General features: G+C 52.4%; 1 protein-coding gene across 3 annotated transcripts in view; it reads right to left on the minus strand.

The window, feature by feature from the left end:
- ift122 (intraflagellar transport 122 homolog (Chlamydomonas)) overlaps nucleotides 1-14,073 on the minus strand; it is a 459,699-nt gene that overhangs the window by 15,445 nt on the left and 430,181 nt on the right. For 2 of the 3 annotated variants that reach the window (XM_072472002.1, XM_072472001.1), the window contains exons 26-27: nucleotides 5,870-5,998; nucleotides 4,784-4,860 (exon numbers count right to left, since the gene is read on the minus strand). In XM_072472002.1, coding sequence (XP_072328103.1) covers nucleotides 4,784-4,860; nucleotides 5,870-5,998 — 206 coding nt within the window. The remainder of the gene's footprint in view (nucleotides 1-4,783; nucleotides 4,861-5,869; nucleotides 5,999-14,073) is intronic. The other variant, XM_072472003.1, reaches the window with a different exon arrangement.

Below are 14,073 nucleotides of genomic sequence, written 5' to 3' on the forward strand. Positions count from 1 at the left end.
CCAGAGGGCCAGGTGCGTGATAGTGCGGGTGTGTTGGAGGGGAGGTTGGTGACTTTGGTGAGTACATATGGCCCCAATTGGGATGATTAGGATTCGTGAGGAAAGGGTTGGGTGCCATCCTGGATTTGGATACCCATAAGCTGAAACTAGGGGGGGATTGGAACATAGTGCTGGAACCGGGGATGGATTGGTCCAGGCCGACTTGCTGACCCAGTGGGAAGGTGGGGGGGGTGGGCAAAAGCATTGGCAGGGCTTTTGAGGAAGATGGAGGGAATGGACCCATGGAGAGTTTTACACCCAAGCGATTGAGAGTATTCGTTTTTCTCCCTGGTACACAAAGCTTTTTCGAAGATTGACTTTTTTGTGGAGGGAAAGGTGTTGTTGGCCGGAGTTAAGGGATCAGGGTACTCATCAATTGTGATCTCAGATCACACGCCGTATTGGATGGATGTGGTACTGGAGAAGAGGGTAGTCCAGGGAGTGGAGAATGGATGTAGGGTTACTGGTGGATCGGAAGTTCTGTGATAAGATAGGGATGGTAATTGAGGAGTATGTGGGGTTTAATTGCACGGGGGTAGTCTCACAGTCAGTGGTCTGGGAGACTCTGAAGGCAGTGGTGAGTGGGGAGGTGATCTCGTTTAAGGCTAAGGTGGATAGGGAGGAGCGGGAGGAATGCCAACGACTGATGGAAGAGATTTTGAAGGTGGATTGGAGGTTTGCGTGGAACTGGGTCCGGGTCTCCTGGCAAAGAGGAAGGAATTACAGGCGAGGTTTGTCCTGTTGTCCACGGGAAGGCAGTGCATCAGTTGAGAGGGGTGAGGGGGACTGTTTATGAGTATGGAGAGAAGGCAGAGCATATGTTAGCAAGTCAGCTCCGTACGGAGGTTGTGCGAGGGAAATAGTTTGGGTGTGGGATAAGACGGGGGAGTTGGTGGTGGCTCCAGAACAGATTAATTCTGGCGATTGGGAGGATGAAAGCAGGGAAGACGGCGGTGGTCGAATTTTATAAAAAAATTTAAGTATAGGCTGGCGCCTTTGATGGTGCGAATATTTGAGAATGTGATAGACAGGGATGTTTTGCCGCAGACGATGGGGCAGGCCTCCATCTCGTTGTTGCTGAAGAAGGACAAGGATCCTTCGTATAGGGTCAGATAGGCCCATGTCTCTGCTGAATGTAGACTCTAAGATATTGGCAGTGTTGCCGTTAAGATTAGAGGGGTGCCTTCCAAAGGTGATTGGGGAGGACCAGACGGGGTTTGTAAAGGAAAGAGTTAGTTGTCCTCGAAAGTGAGCAGGCTGTTGAATGTGGTGCTTTCTCCGGCAGAGGGTAGGGAGACAGAGGTAGTGGTGGTGTTGGATGCTGAGAAGGCATTTGATCGGGTGGAGTGCAGTTGTTTGATGCCAATATTGGAGAAATTTGGGATTGGGCCAAAGTTTGTGGTGTGGATGCAGCTGCTATATAAGGAGATGGCGAGCGTACGTTAAAATAGTATGAACTCAGGGCATTGCACCAGGGTACGAGGCAGGGATGCCCCATGTTGGCACGGTAGCACAGTGGTTAGCAATGTTGCTTCACAGCTCCAGGCTCCCAGGTTCAATCCACGGCTTGGGTCACTGTCTGTGTGGAGTCTGCACATCCTCCCCGTGTGTGCGTGGGTTTCCTCCGGGTGCTCCGGTTTCCTCCCACAGTCCAAAGATGTGCAGGTTAGGTGGATTGGCCATGATAAATTGCTCTTAGTGTCCAAAAAGGTTAGCTTGGGTTACTGGGTTGAGGGGATAGGGTGGATGTGTGGGTTTAAGTAGGGTGCTCGTTCTAAGTGCCGGTGCACACTTGATGGGTTGAATGGCCTCCTTCTGCACTGTAAATTCTATAATTCTATGTCCCCTCATCTGTTTGCATTGGCTATCAAGCCCTTGGCCATTGCGCTGAGGAGCTCAGGGAAGAGGATAATGAGCGGGTGTGAAGTGGAATATAGGGTGTTGTTATGTGCAGTAGACTTGTTGGTGTATATTTCGGAGCCGAACTCTTCGGTGGGGGGCATAATGGGGTTTGCTCCAGAGATTTTAAGGGTACAAATTGAATTCAGGGAACAGTGAGTACTTTGTGGTCTCCCCTCCGGAAGAGGGAGCAAGGGTGGGGGGAGGTGCCATTTCGTATGGCGGCGTCTCATTTTGGGTATCTAGGGATGCAGGTGGCCTGGAATTGGGCAGGGCTTCAGAAGTTTAATTTCACTAGCTTGGTGGAGAGGGTGAAGGCTGATTTGCCGAGGTGGGACAATCTCCATCTGTGGTTGGTGCGTTGGTAGCAGGCAGTAAAGATGAATGTTTGCCACGATTCTTGTTCTTGTTTCAATGCCTGCCGGTCTAATAGCCCAAGTCGTTTTTTAGGGGGTGGATAGGCTGATCTCCTCATTTGTTTGGGTGGAGAAGGTGGCTAGGATTAGGAAGGTGATACTGCAAAGGGGTCGGCGGGCAGGGGAGGGTAAGTCTCCCAAATCTGATGTATTATTATTGGGGGCGGCAAATGCAGAGACAATTCTGGGATGGAGCAGGGAGGGGGGGGGGGGGGCGCAGTTTGGGAGTCAGGGTTGCGGGCACTGGCAACGGCACCGCTCCCGATGGCCCTAGTGAAGTATTTGGTGAGGCCAGTTATGGTAGCCACATTGAAGATCTGGAGGCAGTTTAGGTGGCATTTTAGGTTGGGAGCTAGGTTAGGAAGGATGCTGATTCCGGGGATGGGAAGAGTGTGGGATGAAGGATCTGTTTCTTCAAGGGCGATTTGCGGGTTTGGAGGAGTTGGACTAGAAGTTTGGGATGGCGCGGCGGGGGAAAGTTTCAGGCATATGCAGGTGCAGGACTTTGTGAGGAAGGTCTTTCTGACCTTCCCAATAGCGTCTGCCTCCTCGTTGTTGGAGAGAGGTGTCGACAAGTAAACTATGGGAGAATTGTGGAGAAGGATAGGGGGTGGGTTTCTCTGATCCTGATGCCAACTGTTGACGCCGTCGGAAACGCCGACAGCGTCAACACGGCCCCAGGATCAGCAATTCTGGCCCCTACAGGGGGCCAGCTGGAGTGGTTCACGCCGCTCCAGCTGCTGATCCAGCCGTGGAATGGACGCCAGGGGATGCGCGCATGCGCAGTGGGTCCGGCGCAAACCGGCGCAGCCGTAGTCCCACCGGCGTGATTTCCGCGCATGCGCGGTGTCTCCCTTGTCCACGGCTGTCCAGATCCAACATGGCGCAGGAGTACAGGCGCCGACATGGAAGAAAGGAGGCCGGGAGACAGCGAGGCCGGCCTGTCGATCGGTGAGTCCCGATCGCGGGCCAGGCCACATCGGAGCCCCCTCCCCCACCCCCCAGGCTGCCCCCGGACCCATCAACACGAGGTCCTGCCAGCTCAGAGCAGGTTAGAATGGCGCCGGCGGGATTAGTGTTTTTTTTTTACGGCCGCTCGGCCCATCCGGGCCGGAGAATCGCTGGGGGGCTGCGTAGAGCGGCCCCCAACTGGCGCCGCGCAGACCACGCCGGCTCCAATGGCAGGATTCACGCAGCCCTCCGCCGATTCTCCGACCCGGCGCGGGGTCGAAGAATCCCACCCAGTGTGTCCACAGAGGGTGTTAAGGCGAAGTGGCAGGAAGAGTTGGGGATGGTGCTGGAGGAGGGATGTGGTATGAAGTGTTGTGGAGGATAAATGCCTCAACTTCGTGCCCGAGGCAGGGGCTGATACAGGTGAAGGTCATGTACAGGGAGCACCTTACAAAATCTAGGATGAGCCGGCTATTTGAAGGGGCGAAGGATATCTGTGAGTGATGTGGGAGGGGCCCTGCCAGCCATGTGCATGGTCCTGCCTGAAGCTGGAAAGGTGTTGGAAGACGGCGATCAGCACCATCCCCGGGGTCTTACATGTGGACATGGAGCCCGGACCCTTAAGAGCCATTTTCGGGGTGTTGGATCGGCCGGAGTTGCAGGCGGGTGCGGGACAGACGTTTTAGCCTTTGCATCGCTGATCGCTCGTAGGCGGGTCTTGTTGGGGTGGAGGTCAGCTTCTCCACTCTGTGCCTCTGTGCGGCGTGGGGCACTGCTGGAGTTTTTGACCCTGGAAAAAGTAAAATTTGCTCTAGTGGGGAGAGTGATGGATTCTACAATTGTTGGGGCTTGTTTATCATGTATTTTCAGGAGTTGGTTACCATTGACTGTTGAGGGGGTGGGGGCTTTTGGTGGATTAGGGCGTGTTGTGGGGTTGCTGTGAATTGTAAAACTGTTGAAAATTTGTTGAATAAAAATACTTTAAAAAAAAAAAATGTAAGTGCCCAATTCATTTTTTTTCCAATTAAGGGACAATTTAGAGCGGCCAATTCACCTACCCTGCACATCTTTGGGTTGTGGGGGTGAGACCCACACAGACACAGGGAGAATGTGCAAACTCCACACGGACAGTGGCCTGGGATCATACTGGGTCCTCGGCGCTGTGAGCCAGCAGTTCTAGCCACTGCGCCACCGTGGCATCCCAGACCTTTTGAAGTTAATGACCAACACTTGCAATTTCCTCATCTACATCATTTAATACCCTGGAGATCACTCCAAATCAAAAGTTCACAGTCGCATCACTTTCACCAATACTTTTTTTTAATACTTCTGGTAACTTCGATACGTTCTCCTTCCCTTGATTTATCTTTGGTTTCTTTTGTACCAATGGTACTTTTCCCTCTTCCTTTACTGTGAAGTCAGATGAAAATTACTCCAGATGATTTGCATTTTTGTATGTTAATTTAACACCACGTTACCTCAAAGCTGAGTTTTGCAGTGAATGGGTCTGCCTCAATCTTGGCCGTACTGTCATCCAGCTGCAACGTCTGCACATCTACAAAGTGTCAAGGAAATGTTTCAAAGCATGTTGGAAAATACAAGTTCATAACCATACGTAATTATGTTCAGCAACATAGCTTAACACCAGTCACAGCTCATCTGAAAGATGGCACCTCCAACAGTATAGCACACACTCAGTGCAGCACTGAACAGCCATCCTGAATTATGTGCTTCTGTCTTGAGTGGTGTTTGAACTGGCAACCTTTTGATTCAGACGAGTGCTACAACAGAGTCCATGTCATTCATTGCTGCTTTTGAGATGAGCTTTGCTTATTCACATCCCAAAAGAATTGATTGGATGTGAGGTACAGTGGATTGGAGCTAAAATCTTCAGCAAGATTTTTGTTGTAGGCGCTAAGGTGAGCCTTGCTGATGATTTAATTTCCAGTCCCAAAGTGCCAAGCCAGCTCATCTTCCTTGACAACAGCAACAGCATAGCTATGGATAAGCACCTTTTTGCTCATGGCGACTGCCATTGTACCATGAAAATTTCCACTGACTCTGGTACCATAGTTTTGTTTAACTCACTTTTTGGGGTTGACGAGCCACTCAAAAAGCATCAACAGCCTGTCATCAATCTGGGTGGCACAGGGAGTTAGATTTGCACCAGCAGCAGATTGAGCCTGCACTGGAAACCGTTAACAACTTTCCTTATGAGGAATACCACTTTTGAATACTCCAAAAGTACACACATTAAGCCAAGGGCTAGTAATTGATGAGGTAATTATATTCTAATTATTCTGCCTCAAAACTTTATTTCCCCGCCACTCCCCCACCCCATTTCTCTCCTTGGGTACATACACTCATGACCAACATGATCCCAGCTCTGATCGAAGGAAAATCTAGGGGAAGAAAAAGTGTGGCCCAGCGATGGCTTTCCCTCGCATTTTCCAGTCTAGTCTTGGCACTGTCCCAATGCAATGTAATCGGGTGGGTATTACACTACACGTTGGGGTTTCAACGTGCTGTCTACTTCGCACAAGGTGATATTGCAAAATAGATACCGCCAATGTTCTTTTCCTGCCACCCGTCCATTTTCAGTTCTGTCCTGGGCACCTCACGATCAATCAGGGCCACTGCTTCCTCATCCGTAATCCCTTCTTCCAAATAGAACTGAACAAGTGGCAGCACTTCTGTAAACACAGTAAGAGAGCTCATGAGCTGAAAGCCCTAGTGTGTACCTCATCTGTTTCAAACCCTGGGTTTTAGGTCTGAACTTGGAAACCTTGTGTGAAACTCAGTAAACACTGTAGGAAGTAATAGCCAGTTCGCCATTCTATTTTCAAACACACGGTTTCCTAGTGGCATGGGGTGGCTTCAATGAGAAATCCCACTGACAAGCGGCACGAGTAGAGAATCCTGCTGTCAGCGAATGGCGTGCTGTCGAGAAACAAGTGGCTGGTCGACCGGAGAATCCTGCTCACTGTGTCACAATGATAGGAAATTGTGGCTGGAGTGAAAGAAACCCACAACTTCACCAGCTAACCAAAGACATACTAAACTGTTTACAGAGGACCTTTTTAGAAAACAATACAAGAGAAGACACTGACCAAAGATGGATACCAGCAGTCACCTGATATCTGCTATTACAAGTTGACCACTTTTCTGGAAGGTTCCTATTTGGATTGCACTATAGAGCTGTTCTGAGATGTTACATGGAATTTCACATCCGGGGGTGTTGGTCAAAGTTCAGTTCAAACACGGGCTGCTGAAAGGAATGACCTTTAATCTACTTGTGATTTAATTCTGTGAAGACAATGAGAACTGGGCTCCAGTACACACTCAGTGAAGGATGAAATAACTCCATCTCCTGTTGATTTATAGCTCAAAAATATGTCAAAAGGTTTTTGAGATGGAAGATCAAAACTGGAATTAGTACAACTTGAGGAAAACGTTAGTACTTACTTTAATTTTACTTCACGGATGCAAGACATGCTAATTGAATTTCAATTTCAACAGCCACAACACTCTACAATCTATACCTCACATGTAAGCAAAGCACTTACTGTTATATACTATTAACTTTTATTTGGACTCTAACGTGCACCTGCATTATGTGTGTCTCACGTCTTATTTTTTTTTCTCAGGTTTTAGTAACTGACAATTTTACTCTTTCATTGACTCTAGAAAAGCTGGTTTGATTTGGTCCTTATTAAAAAGTAAACAGGACTTCCGGTGGCGGCAATGAGTGAGTGAGCCGCACATTCGGGGGCTCTCACTCCGGCGGGATTTGAGGACCTGGTTCCCCGGTTTTGCGGGGCTGTGGAGCGCTTAAAGGAGCAAGCAGAGATGCATGGAACTGCGGGAGAGCAGAAAGCAGCGCAAACGGGAGAGGAAGGGACAAAGGCAAGGTGCAGGGGAAGCTGACCCGGGAGCAAAAATGGCGGACCTACGGACCTCGGACCCGGCGATCCAGCAGGCGCTGGAAAACATGCGTGACAAACGTGACAAAATTCATAATGCTGAAGTGCAAAGGGACTTGGGAGTCCTAGTCCAGGATTCTCTAAAGATAAACTTGCAGGTTGAGTCCGTAATTAAGAAAGAAAATGCAATGTTGTCATTCATCTCAAGAGGCTTGGAATATAAAAGCAGGGATGTACTTCTAAAGCTTTATAAAGCATTAGTTAGGCCCCATTTAGAATACTATGAGCAATTTTGGGCCCCACACCTCAGGAAGGACATACTGGCACTGGAGCGGGTCCAGCGGAGATTCACACGGATGATCCCAGGAATGGTAGGCCTAACATACGATGAACGTCTGAGGATCCTGGGATTATATTCATTGGAGTTTAGGAGGTTGAGGGGAGATCTAATAGTAACCTACAAGATAATGAATGGCTTAGATAGGGTGGATGTAGGGAAGTTGTTTCCATTAGCAGGGGAGACTAGGACCCGGGGGCACAGCCTTAGAATAAAAGGGAGTCACTTTAGAACAGAGATGAGGAGAAATTTCTTCAGCCAGAGAGTGGTGGGTCTGTGAAATTCGTTGCCACAGAGGGCGGTGGAGGCCGGGACGTTGAGTGTCTTTAAGACAGAAGTTGGTAAATTCTTGATTTCTCGAGGAATTAAGGGCTATGGAGAGAGAACGGGTAAATGGAGTTGAAATCAGCCATGATTGAATGGTGGAGTGGACTCGATGGGCCAAATGGCCTTACTTCCGCTCCTATGTCTTATGGTCTTATGCTGCAGGTGATAAAGAGCAGTTTTGAGTTGTTGAAGCGGGATAACTTGGACCCACTTCAGAAGGCAGTGTATCAGCTGAACCAGAGACTGGATGCTCAGGACGAAAAAGTTAAGGAGCTGGGGGAGCCGGTGGAGGAGCAGGCGGACGCGCAGACGACTGCTGCGCTAGAAGTCGACGGGTTGAAGGAGAGACAGAGAAGACTGCTGGACAGAGTGGAGGAGCTGGAAAATGGAGCCCGTAGACATATCTGAGGATCATCGGCCTCCCGGAGGGGGCGGAGGGAGCTGATGCCACAGCGTTCATGGCGGACCTGTTGATGCAGCTGATGGGGACTGAAGCCTGTCCGCGACCGCCGGAGCTGGAGGGGGCACACAGAGTACAGGTGAGACAGGTGCGTCCGGGGGGGGGGGGGGGGGGGGGGGGGGCCGTCGATGGTGATTAGGTTCCACAGGTTTGTAGAGAAGGAGCGGGTGCTGCAATGGGCAAAGAGCACTCAGAGCAGCACGTGGAATAACAGTGTCCTTCGCATTTACCAGGACCTAAGGCAGGAGGTGGCCAGGCGGCGAGCAGACTTTAAACAAGTTAAGGAGGTGTTGTTCAAAAAGCACGTGAAGTTTGGTCTGCTCTTCCCGGCCCGTCTTTGGGTTACGCATCAGGGCCAACGCCACTACTTCTCCGATCCCGAAGAAGCGATGGACTTTGTGAGGGATCAGGGGCTGGTCTCGAAAAAAGGACCCACGGACGCAAGCTAGGGTCCGAGAATTACTGGTTGAAGGGACGCCTACTGCGCCTGGACTGCAGGTCGACTGTTTACTGCTTTAAAGGTGCCTTGTGGTGTATTTTTTGTGGGCAGTTTTTGCCTGTGGGGGGAGAGTACCCCCCTCCCCCCCCCCCATCCCCTTCGAAATGGTCTTTTTCCTTTTTTCTGTTTTTTTTTCTTCTGTTGTGGTGGGTGCCTTTTGTTGGGCTCTCTGAGTGCGCTGGAGCCTGTATTGTAACAAAAGGTCAGCAATGAGGATTAAAGATGTTAGTTGGGGGCTTTTATTTCATTTATGTCTATGGTTTTTATGTTTGTTTCGGATGGGGATGTACGGGTACTGGGTTATTGCGGTGTTATATATATATATATTTTTTTGGTGCTCAGAAAGGGACGTGGGTTAACACTTTTCTGTGTACACAGCTGGAACTGTATTGTACCTGGAGCAGCCTCACGGTGCTGTTTGGTGTTTCCATCTTGTTTGATCTTTCCCATCTTAGTGAGACTGCTCCAGTGGGTAGGAGTGGGGGATGGTGTGCTGGGGAGTGGGGAGATGAGGTCGGGGAATCAATGGAAGTGAGACAAGGGGGCGCCGGAGCGATGAGTCACCGGGCTAGCAGATTGGCTAGTCAAGGGGGGGGGGGGGGAGAATACAGCCAGTGAATGGCAGGGGTGGGGTTATCGGGGGATGTTGCTGGGGGTGGGGGGGGGTTATTTTGCTGACATAGGGGGAGGGAATCTGAAGTAGGTAATGGAAAGGAGATCGGGGGTGGAGGCAGCCAAGAGGCGAGCCAGGAATGGCACGGCGCAAGGGCCGGGGGCAGGCCCAAGAAAGGTTATGGCTGACCGTCAGGGGCTGTTGGGCCCCCCAACCAGGCTGATCACCTGGAATGTCAGGGGTCTAAATGGGCCAGTTAAAAGGGCACATGTGTTTGTGCATTTGCGGGCTCTAAAGGTGGACGTAATTATGTTGCAGGAGACACATCTGAAAGTGTCTGACCAGACTAGGCTAAGGAAGGGCTGGATCAGCCAGGTCTTCCACTCGGACTTGGATTCTAAGTCCAGGGGGGCAGCAATTATGATCAATAAGCGGGTTCAATTTGAGGCGGAGGGCGTAGTCGCAGACGGCGGGGGCAGATTCCTTATGGTAAGGGGCAAGCTGGAGGGGAGAAGAGTGGTGCTGGTGAACATATATGCGCCGAACTGGGACGACGTTGACTTTATCAAAAGAGTGCTGGGGAAGGTCCCGGACCTAGACTCACGTAAGTTGATAATGGGGGGGTACTTTAATACGGTCCTTGACCCGGGGCTGGACCGGTCATGTCCCAGAACGGGCAGACTCCCAGCAATGGCAAGGGAGCTGAAAGGGTTCATGGAGCAAATGGGGGCTGTGGACCCATGGAGTGCCAGACAGCCAACGGGAAGGGGCTACTCGTTTTATTCGCATGTTCATAAAGTATATTCTAGGATTGATTTTTTATCGTGAGCAGGGACTGTGTAGGGGAGGTAAAGAATACGGAATACTCGGCAATCACTATCTCGGACCATGCCCCGCACTGGGTGGACCTGCAGGTCGGGGGGGGGGCGAATTACCAACGTCCGCAACAGAGGTTAGACGTAGGACTGTTGTCGGAGGAGGGGATATGTGAGAGACTTCGGAAGTGTATGCAAAATTACTTGCAGGTGAACGATACGGGGGAGGTTTCAGCAGCGACCCTGTGGGAGGCGCTGAAGGCAGTAGTGAGGGGGGAGCTGATCTCAATTTGGGCTCACAGGGTCAGGGCGGACAGAGCAGAAATGGACAGATTTGTTAGGGAAATTCACCGGATAGACGAGGAGCATGCGGGGTCCCCGGGGGAGGACCTACTCAGGGAGAGACTGAAATTGCAGGCGGAACTGGGGGTGCTATCCACGAGTAGGGCTGTGGAACAACTTAGGAAGGAGAGGGGAGTGGTGTATGAGCATGGGGAGAAAGCCAGTAGATTGCTAGCGCAGCAACTCAGGAAGAGGGAGGCGGTCAGGGAAATAAGTAGAGTGGTTGATGGGGAGGGGAGCAGAGTGGAGGACCCGGCAGGACTGAATAAGGTATTTTGGGTCTTCTATAGTAGCTGTACACTTCAGAACCCTCGGAAGAGCAGGAGGAGATGAAAAGGTTCCTGGATGGACTAACCTTCCCAAAAGTAGGCAGGGCACTAGTGGACGGGCTGGGGGCCCCGATTAGAGCGGATGAGGTATTGGGAGGCCTAAAGGCCATGCAGTCGGGGAAAGCCCTGGGACCGGATGGATACCCAGTAGAGTTTTACAAGAAGTTCTCGGAGATAGTGGGACCGGTCCTGACAAGGGATTTTAATGAGGCAAGGGACAGAGGGACCCTGCCACCGACGATGTCGCAAGCCACCATCACGTTGATACTGAAGCGGGACAAGGACCCGGAATCCTGCGGGTCATACAGGCTAATCTCCCTGATCAATGTGGATGCCAAGCTCCTGGCCAAGCTCCTGGCCAATAGAATTGAGGACTGCGTACCGGAGGTGATCGGGGACGATCAGACAAGGTTTGTGAAAGGCAGGCAGCTGACAGCTAACTTGAGAAGATTGCTTAATGTGATCATGATGCCCCCGACGGGCAAGGAGGTGGAGGTAGTGGTGGCAATGGATGCTGAGAAGGCCTTCGACCGGGTGGAGTGGGGCTATTTGTGGGAGGTGCTTGGACAGTTTGGGTTCGGGCAGGGACTGGTCAATTGGGTCAGACTATTGTACCAGGCCCCAAAAGCTAGCGTTAGGACGAACAGGATGTCAGATTATTTCAGACTACACCTCGGGACCAGACAGGGGTGCCCACTCTCCCCGTTGCTGTTCGCGCTGGCCATAGAGCCGTTGGCGATGGCATTGAGTGCTGCGAAGGTGTGGAAGGGAATGACTAGGGGGGGGTGGAACATAGGGGGCGCGATTCTCCACTCCCGCGCCGGTTGGGAGAATCGCCTGGGCCGCCAAAATTTCCCGGGACACCGGTCCGACACCCTCCCGCGATTCTCCCAAGCAGCGGGAACGGCCCGGTCGAGTTTCGCGGGCTGCAGGCCGGAGAATCGCCGGAGACACCCAAGATGGCGATTCTCCGGCACCCCCGCTATTCTCAGGCCCGGATGGGCCGAGCGGCCAGGCCAAAACGGCGGGTTCCCCCCGGCGCCGTCCACACCTGGTCGCTGCCATCGTGAGCGGTGCGTGAACGCTGGGGGGGCGGCCTGCGGGGGGCGAGGGGGGATCCTGCACCGGGGGGTACCTCAAATGTGGGGTGGCCCGCGATCAGTGCCCACCGATCGTCGGGTCGTCCTCTCTGAAGGAGGACTTCCTTCCTTCCACGGCCCCGCAATATCCGTCCGCCATCTTCTTGCGGGGCGGACTTAGAGAGGACGGCAACCACGCATGCGCGTGCGTTGTCTATGCGGCGCCGGCCCCGTCATCTATGCGGCGGCGCCTTTACACGGGCGACAAGGCCTGGCGTGTGTAGATGACGCGGCCCCGATCCTGGCCCATTGTCAGGGCCTGAATCGGTTAGGACTGGGGCCGTTTTGCGCTGTCGTGAACCTCAACGGCGTTCACGACGGCGCGGCCACTTCGGCGCGGGAGTGGAGAATCCCGCCCAGGGTCTCTCTCTAAGCGGTCGACCTGCTCCTGTACGTGTCGGACCCACTGGCCGGGATGGAAAATATACTGGAAACACTGAGGAAGTTCGGCCGGTTTTCAGGGTACAAATTAAATATGGCCAAGAGTGAGATGTTTGTGGTGCAGGCAAGGGGCCAGGAGAATAGACTGAAGGAGCTGCCATTTAGGCTGGTGGAGGAAAGTTTCCAGTAATTGGTAATACAGGTGGCACGAGACTGGGGCAGGTTTCATAAGTTAAATTTGACTAGGGTGGTGGAACAAATGAAGAGGGAGTTTCGGAGATGGGATGCACTCCCGCTGTCACTGTCGGAGAGGGTGCAGACTGTAAAGATGACAATCCTCCCTAGATTTCTGTTCATCTTCCAGTGCCTCCCAATCTTTATCCCACGGTCCTTCTTCAAAAGGACTGGCAAAACCATCATGAGCTTTGTCTGGGCGGGAAAATCCCCGCAGGTGAAGAAGGCGATGCTTGAAAGGAGCCGCAGCGAGGGGGGACTGGCATTGCCGAGTCTGATCAACTACTACTGGGCAGCTAACATAGCCATGATAAGGAAGTGGATGGTGGGTACGGGGTCTATCTGGGAGCGAGTGGAGGCGGCTTTGTGCAGGGGCACCAGTTTGGCAACCCTGGTCACGGCTCCCCTCCCGCTGTCGCCGGCCAGGTACTCCACCAGCCCGGTAGTGGGGGCGGCCCTGCGGACATGGGGCCAGTGGAGGAGGCATGTTTTGGGGGGGAGTGCGTCTGTCTGGGCTCCAATATGTGATAACCATCGATTCGCCCCCGGGAACATGGATGGAGGGTTTCGAACATGGCGGCGGGCGGAGGTGGGAAGGGTGGGCGATATGTTAATGGAGGGGAGCTTTGCGAGTTTGAGGGGCTTGGAGGAGAAATTTGGGCTGGTAAGGGGAAATGACTTTAGGTCCTTATAGATGCGGGACTTTGTACGCAGACAGGTCCCATCCTTCCCACGCCTCCCGCCAATAGGGATCCAGGACAGAATAGTCTCTAGAGGAGGAGGAGAGGGTAGAGTCTCGGATATCTACAAGGTGCTCATGAAGGGGGAAGAGTCCCAGACGGAGGAACTGAAACTCAAATGGGAGGAGGAGTTTGGCGGGGAGATGGAGGACGGGCTGTGGGCGGAAGCTCGGAGTAGGGTAAACTCAACGCAACATGTGCCAGGCTCGGCCTGATTCAATTTAAGGTCGTTCACCGGGCCCACATGACGGTAGCTCGGATGAGCAAATTCTTTGGGGTAGAGGACAAGTGCGCTAGATGCGCGGGAGGACCAGCAAACCATGTTCACATGTTTTGGGCATGTCCTAAGCTGATGGGGTACTGGGAGGGATTTGCAGGGGTCATGTCCCAGGTGCTGAAAACAAGGGTGGTGATGAGTCCATGGGTGGCAATTTTCGGGGTTTCGGAAGAACCGGGAGTCCAGGGGGAGAAAGAGGCAGATGTTCTGGCCTTTGCTTCCCTAATAGCCCGGCGGCGAATACTGCTGGCATGGAGGGACTCAACACCCCCGAAGACCGAACTATGGCTTTCGGAGATGTCAAGTTTTCTGGGTATGGAAGAAATTAAGTTCGCCTTGAGGGGATCTGTAC

This window comes from Scyliorhinus torazame, chromosome 13 (assembly GCF_047496885.1).
Source record: "Scyliorhinus torazame isolate Kashiwa2021f chromosome 13, sScyTor2.1, whole genome shotgun sequence".
In the NCBI taxonomy this organism is placed as follows: domain Eukaryota; kingdom Metazoa; phylum Chordata; class Chondrichthyes; order Carcharhiniformes; family Scyliorhinidae; genus Scyliorhinus; species Scyliorhinus torazame.